The 6,707-nt window shown below is 43.1% G+C and overlaps 1 protein-coding gene across 4 annotated transcripts in view; it reads right to left on the bottom strand.

Annotated features, from left to right (window-relative positions):
* Window positions 1–2,144: 2,144 nt before the first annotated feature.
* Window positions 2,145–6,707, bottom strand: part of cntnap2a (contactin associated protein 2a) — a 318,658-nt gene continuing 314,095 nt past the window's right edge. For all 4 annotated transcript variants that reach the window (XM_034572776.1, XM_034572777.1, XM_034572778.1 and 1 more), the window contains 3 exons: window positions 5,979–6,263; window positions 3,690–3,761; window positions 2,145–3,001 (listed from right to left, as the gene is read on the bottom strand). In XM_034572776.1, coding sequence (XP_034428667.1) covers window positions 2,802–3,001; window positions 3,690–3,761; window positions 5,979–6,263 — 557 coding nt within the window. In that variant the 3' untranslated portion in view covers window positions 2,145–2,801. The remainder of the gene's footprint in view (window positions 3,002–3,689; window positions 3,762–5,978; window positions 6,264–6,707) is intronic.

The following is a 6,707-nucleotide window of genomic DNA, read 5'->3' as shown; positions in this document are numbered from 1 at the left end:
GACCTGTATAAGTGTTCAAATTTAAATCTAAAATGGTTAAATAGAATAAAAAGAAAGAAAGAAAAACAAAAAACTATCTCTCATGGAACAAAAGGGCTCTTTTTACCTGACTTCTGTATGAAGCTACACTTTCTGACCACAGGGGGAAGTCATGGCCTGTTTTAAGACAAATCACATGTTCAAGTTGAAAAGCAAAAAATGGTTTAATACAATTTGTTCAGAAAAAAAACTGCTGCTCATTGACAGATAGGGAAGAAGAAACACAAAGACATATGTACCGTCTCTCAGTTTGTGAAAAATGGGACAAGAGCTGTTATTAACTTCGAAGTAACCCAGTTAGAAAAACTATGTGTGTAGTTATGATTCATTCCCTCTGACTCAGTGTCTCACTGTCACTTCTCCCTCTTTAACTCCCAGTTTAATCTTCTGGGTTTGTTTTAGACTCCTTCAAATAAATGATTTACTGCACTTCTCAACTATTTTTCTTCTTTCATGTTATTTTCACTTCATTAGGGGGGAAATGAGGCCAAGTCACAAAAGAGGAGTGACGACACGAGTGAGACATGTGACACCAGCTATTAAAGATCAAACACTCTTTATTGAACTCAACAGAACGGAAAGCAAAACATATGGGTTATGGTTTTGTCTGCTGGAGCTGAGAGTCCATCATAGTCGCTGTTACCACATATCAAGGGCATTGTTGTATAGTCTGAGTAATATAACTAGTGTAAAAAAAAAGAACAGTAAAGTCAAATTCACGTTTGCCTTGATGAGTGGATGTGTTTCGGATAAAGTCTTCTTTGAGGCTGCAGGAGAAGGCGGGCTGAGTTCGCTGATGCACAGTTGGCGCTCGGAGATGACGACGTACACAAAAATCATCTGTGTACGATTTGACCACGTGGACATAAGAAAAAAAGAATCCCGATGAAAATAGTTGGCAGCTGCTTATGACTGTAACACACTGTCAATGCTGCAGTAAGGAAAACAGGTAACTGAATAACAACATGGTTAGAAAACATGACATTTCTGAATGCATGTTGGACAACAGTGGCACCGAGTGAAGGTCAATTCATCATCGCTCACAAAGCAGGAGCCTCCTCGAGTGAACGACCTTGACTCATGCTCCATCAAACGTGCATGCGTGTTAAATGTGTGTTACAGAAGGTATATTTCCTGTCTGGTGTGTAGTTAGCGGCTCTTCTTTAATGTCGCTGCTCCTGCTGCACAGCTATGCTTAAAAAAAAAAAGATATTGCGGCTTTTCAAAATCAAGCTTTGATCGAGATTCGTGGGATCAGGCAAATAAAACCAGCAGTCGAGTTCTTGTTCAGGCTCCTCGTAGTACGACCGGGGCAAGGCGACATGGCTCGAGACCGTGAAGGCACAATGGACAAGTCCGCCAACCATCATCCTAACCTTGTCCCAGATCTTGAATGAATATTGGCCGTCTACGATCTTTGTTCTATGCTGCTTCCACCACTTAAAGGAGACATATTATGCTTTAGAATTTTTTCCTCTTTCCTCTAGTGTGTTATGTAAAGTTAAAAAGCCCAAAGACAGTGGTAGAAAACGCTGAAGCTCCTGAAACACCACGGCAGTAGTCCGGCCGATGCTTCACATTTCACCTTTGCATAATACACATTTGAGCAGGTAAACATTTTCCCAAATTAAAACTATGAACCTGAACACGAGCAGATTATGTCTCCTTTAATGCCTGGTGATCAGTGCATCAACACAACTCATTAAGCGTCAGTTGGAGTTGTTGGATCTGACCACACATGTCCCCACAGGTGCTCGCACGGGCCGCGAACCCACGGCGTCACTCTAAGGTCTAAACATACACAGAAAACATTTAATGCAAAAAAGATGTAAGACTCAAGTGTTTGGCAAAGAAACTAAACGACCGTCTCCAGTGTGAACGAGTAAAGGCTCAAGGTTTCGCCGATATCCGAATGAAAAGAAAGCTGCCGCGCTGAGCTAAACCAACCACGAGTGCCATGATTTCCCATCATGCACTGAGAAACCCCTCTCTGCCCCCCCCTCAGGAAAGGAATGTCCCATTACAATCGAATGTCATAAACTTTGAACATAAAACTCTCTACTTCACACATATATAACGAACAGACTCATGATATAATCGTAATATAGATCTTACATTTCTCATTAGTGTTTATGCATCTGAATAAATCTGAATAAAAGAAAAAGAAAATAACACAAACTATTATTTACAAAGTGAATTTTGGCATCCATATTCAGCTCGATATCACCGCAGTATTAGTGGCATACATGAGGGTTGATGAAATAAGAAAAAAAAAAAGGGTTTGGCATGTTGATTTGATCATTTATAATATAAGACTTTTCTTAAAAAATAAAATCAAAACGCAACAGAGACTGCCGATAAATCTGTGCTATCACATGACCCGGTAAGTATAATTATTTGTCATATACAGTATTCAAAGGACTCCTGAAAACTCCCAAGCACGATACAAAGAAGGACGAGCTGGTTAGTATATACAAGTACAGTCTCTTATAGCTGTGCCCCGCTAAATAACTGGTCCTCTCTCTCTAATACTCTGGATATATAAAAAAAAACAAAACCGAACAAACAAACCAACGAAAAAAAGATTCCTGTACACGTCTTCCCCACATCCCCCCCACTCTGGGAGATTATTGTCCTGCTCGAGCAGCCGTTCCTCCATCTCCCCCGCGATCGGTCGCTGAATGATACCTCCTCCCATTTCTGCGGCGACCGTTAGTCATAACGAATCACTTCCTCTCCCCGAGTCCTCCGCCCACTGGCTGTTAGATGAACCACTCCTTTTTTGATTCTTCGATGGTTTCTGGGTTGTCGGTGCTGATGATGGCCGTGTCCGCCGACTCTGCCGCGGACTCGCCGCTGCCCTTGGCCTCGTTGGTGTGGTAGGTGCCTTTGTGACGGAACATGTAGCGGATCAGGAACACCAGGGTGCACAAGATGGTGAAGATCACCACCGCGATGATGCCTGTGCAGGAGAAGGACATCGAGGGATAAATTAGAAGAGCTGGTATTTTCTCTGTTGGTTATTAGATGAGATGGAAAGGAGGGCACGTTAACTTGTAAGTGCACGTGATCAGACAGTATGCTCTCCTGTGGGGTCACACTGACACTCCAACGGCTCACTGATGGAAACACAACACTGTTTGGTATTGAATTGTTTATCTGTCGTTACATGTTCACTCACTATAGCGATTTTCAGACATGAGCACTGGAAAATCTCTAGACAATGGAGCCCGGACTCTCCCCAGACTTTGGCTTTCACATATGAAGAACACAGCAGGAGATTCTCGGGTAAGACGCATTGACGACAACAGAAAAATCTCTTGTCTTCCTTCCAAGTTTACATCTTCGTCTGAGTCTTCGAAGTACAATGCACCTCTTTTTCATTCTGAGATAATTGCCTACTTTTTTCCCCTTTACTTTTGCATCTGTCACGTGCTAAAAACGTCATTAAACTCACTCTCTAAATTCTTCAAATATTCGCCTGCTGTATTCTCACATGGGCAACTGACTCGGACATTTGCGCAGCCTCTCCTGATAATTTCAGGAGAATGTGTGGAGATCAGTTCATGTCTGAAAGCAGAGAGAGCATCGGAGACAAAGTTGCCTCTTGACAGCTGAAATGCAAAGCTGAATAGGTCGACACGGTGTACCTCCAATAATGGCAGAGTCCCTGTTGACTCCATCAGGAATCACTCTCTCCTCATTAAAGGGGAACTCCGCATCTGAAACAGAGAGAAGAAAGAAAGAGAGTCAAATTATACAATCATACAGAAAAGCAGATTATACAAACGTCAATGATTTAACTTGATTTTGCCAGAATGGCTGCACTAGACCACTTTGCACACAATGAAAAACCAGACAAGACTGTTCAAGAAAACACAGACATGTCATGATGTTGTTCTGCAAACACTTGGTCATTGTTCACATGCATAAAAACATTAATAATAGTGTCACAAAGGGTTGAACGTCTCTTGATTATTCATTGACATGTTTTGGGCATAAGATGCAATAAACCAATCAGAGAGCCAACTCCCATTCCCTTTAAAATCCAGATGTGCTTACACCTTGTTGGATTGACATTGCAAAATGAAGGTGGATTTATCAGGTAAGTACAAAGGATCGCTTCCCTACAGAGGAAACAGATCCGCTCATGTGTAAAGTGAAAGTGCAGAGACAGGTCCGATAACAGCCTGTGTAGAAACATATGAGTATCATAATAAAAGCCCCTAAAATAACAGTAGAACTGCACCATTGACTTCAGACCAAGCTTTTGTTGCTCAATTGCTTTCTGCTGCCTCAAGATAGCAATGCATCAACTGTGCACCTGACCGCCCCTCATTTAAAGACCAACACGCCCATGGGTGCTCAGATGTGCACCAACGCATTTGCTATTTAAACAACGTAGGCGCTGCATCAGTCTGAAACTAGCAAACACTGAGGTGAAACTACGTAGGAGACTAAACTGAGGAGAAAGATGATGTTGTGATGTCGGGGCTTGTCTGTTGTGCCGATGGAGGAATAGACACAAACACTTCAAAGTGCATAATTCCAAACAACCTGCATATGTGCACACATCCACACAAAAGTGGAAGGAGCCGTCAGCTATTTCTGCTGCTGACTGCATAGTTCTCCAGAGAACTAACCAGAAGGAATAAGAAGGAGAGGACGAGGCTGGGGAGGGAAACGTTGGCAAAAATAGAAAGTAATTGTGGACAGACTGTAATGCGTCTGATTGCACTTCTGGATGCACTTCTGGATGTGCTCGGATATAACATCAAGAATTCATCATGTGTAACGATGAGACTCGAGGGCACAGAGTAGCAATCTGAGAAAAAAGAGAAGTCTGACACTGATGATTATAGATGAGAAGTATGGAAAAGGTATAGCAGAATAAATATTGATCCTTTCTGTGGAGGCATGGTGGAGCGCTGACGGGGGGGTTTTATGTGCAGTCTATGGTTTGGACCTGGAGTCCGGATCGATGGGCTGGATTGATCTCAGGGAGCTCCACGTTCCCAGAGGTGCAGTTGGCACCGAGCCTGAGGAAAACTGCTGCATCCGGAATAACGACGCAGTGGAAAACTAAACACTGCTGTGGAACGAAACTTTAGACACGAGAGTACTGATGTCTGTCTGTCTGTGTGTGTGTGTAGAGGGAGAGTGTGTAGCTGTGTAAGGGATCTGTTTGTTGTGTTCCATGTGTATAACAGTGCACATCTGGAACCTAAATGAGACAATTTGAGCTGATTCACAACAGATCAAATTTGCATATGTCAACTGAGCATAGTAACCATAGGAAAGTTACACGTTTTTTTCTGACTGATTACCACATAACTTGTTATTTCTTAGTACAATCCTGAATTATGACTAAAGATTTGACTTTCGGTGTGTTATACCTCTTTTACACCAAAATAAATAGATTTTTTAAACTTGGGTAAACTTGCTAAGAAAATGCGATTTACTCTTTTGAAACTACACAAGTTGACCTCCTGGTGGCGCTACAGGAAAAGACAAGGGATGACCAAAGTGATGAGGATACAATGAGCGTCCTGTAAAACAGATTTCATGGCAGTGTAGCGTGACACTTTCTCATTAGTGGTTCTGAATTTGACTTTGCAACATCATCACCTTCGCCAAGGAGGTTCTGTTTTCCTCCATGTTTGTTTGTTAGTCAGCAGGATTACGCAAAGACTACTGGACGGATTACCATGAAACCTGGTTGAATAATGTGGTATGGGTGAGGGAATTGCTTTCCCTGTTCTTGAACATTGCGAGAATGGGCGTTTTCTTTTATTTTTGTGAAATTCTAAAGAAATAAGACAGAGATCTTGATGAAAAGAATCAGGCTCATTTAGGGAAGTGAGTATGTGTGTGATTTGATGTGGCTGGAATGAATTGAAGGGGACTGGGTTCCTAGGAGTGTTTAGGGTTCTTCTCACCTGTGTTGTCCAGATGCCAGGGATCTGTTGCAGCAGACATTGGTGGGATGGTGAGAGGTGATGCCCCACAGTTGGATTCCACCAGTTTGCCCTGGTAAGACACCGGCAATGCGGCGGCGGGTTGTCTGTCCGACTGACCGTCTGTCGGCGTGGCCTTGGCCTGTGTGGCTGCTCTCAGCGCAGACTTGAGGGGGGCGACGCCGTTGAACTGCACCCGCGACAAGCACCCGACAAAGCCCGGCGTGTTGTAGCGCTCGATGAGGACCGGGTCTATGTGTCCAGTTTCTGCACGGGGACACAGCGATGGAAAGAAGCTGGAGTCAGTGATCTCATCTTGTTCAATGAGAATGTTAAATCAGTTTAATGTGATAGAACTTAAGAGGAAGCAAGACTACAAAATTTGCTGATACTGGGAGATGGTGGGGATCAAAACACACTCATAGGCTTACACTCAAAGTACTGCTATAGGCACAAATTTTGCTGATGCACACAATATCCTGCAAGTCTAGAACACCCAGTAAGAACATGAATCTGCACAAATGAGGAGCAGAGAGCGTGTACAATGAGGAGGAGGATTTTTCTGAGCAGTCAAAAGATGATTCTCCCTGGCTTAAATACACACGTACACACACAAGGCACCTGCAGAGAAGATGAGAGAGAGGAGAAACAACAGGCAGCAAACAACAAAATCCCTCCAACCTAAATGTGGCATAAAATGAGGCCACAGGC

This window comes from Hippoglossus hippoglossus, chromosome 20 (assembly GCF_009819705.1).
Source record: "Hippoglossus hippoglossus isolate fHipHip1 chromosome 20, fHipHip1.pri, whole genome shotgun sequence".
NCBI classification, from domain to species: domain Eukaryota; kingdom Metazoa; phylum Chordata; class Actinopteri; order Pleuronectiformes; family Pleuronectidae; genus Hippoglossus; species Hippoglossus hippoglossus.
This window is presented reverse-complemented; position numbering and strand designations above follow the sequence as displayed.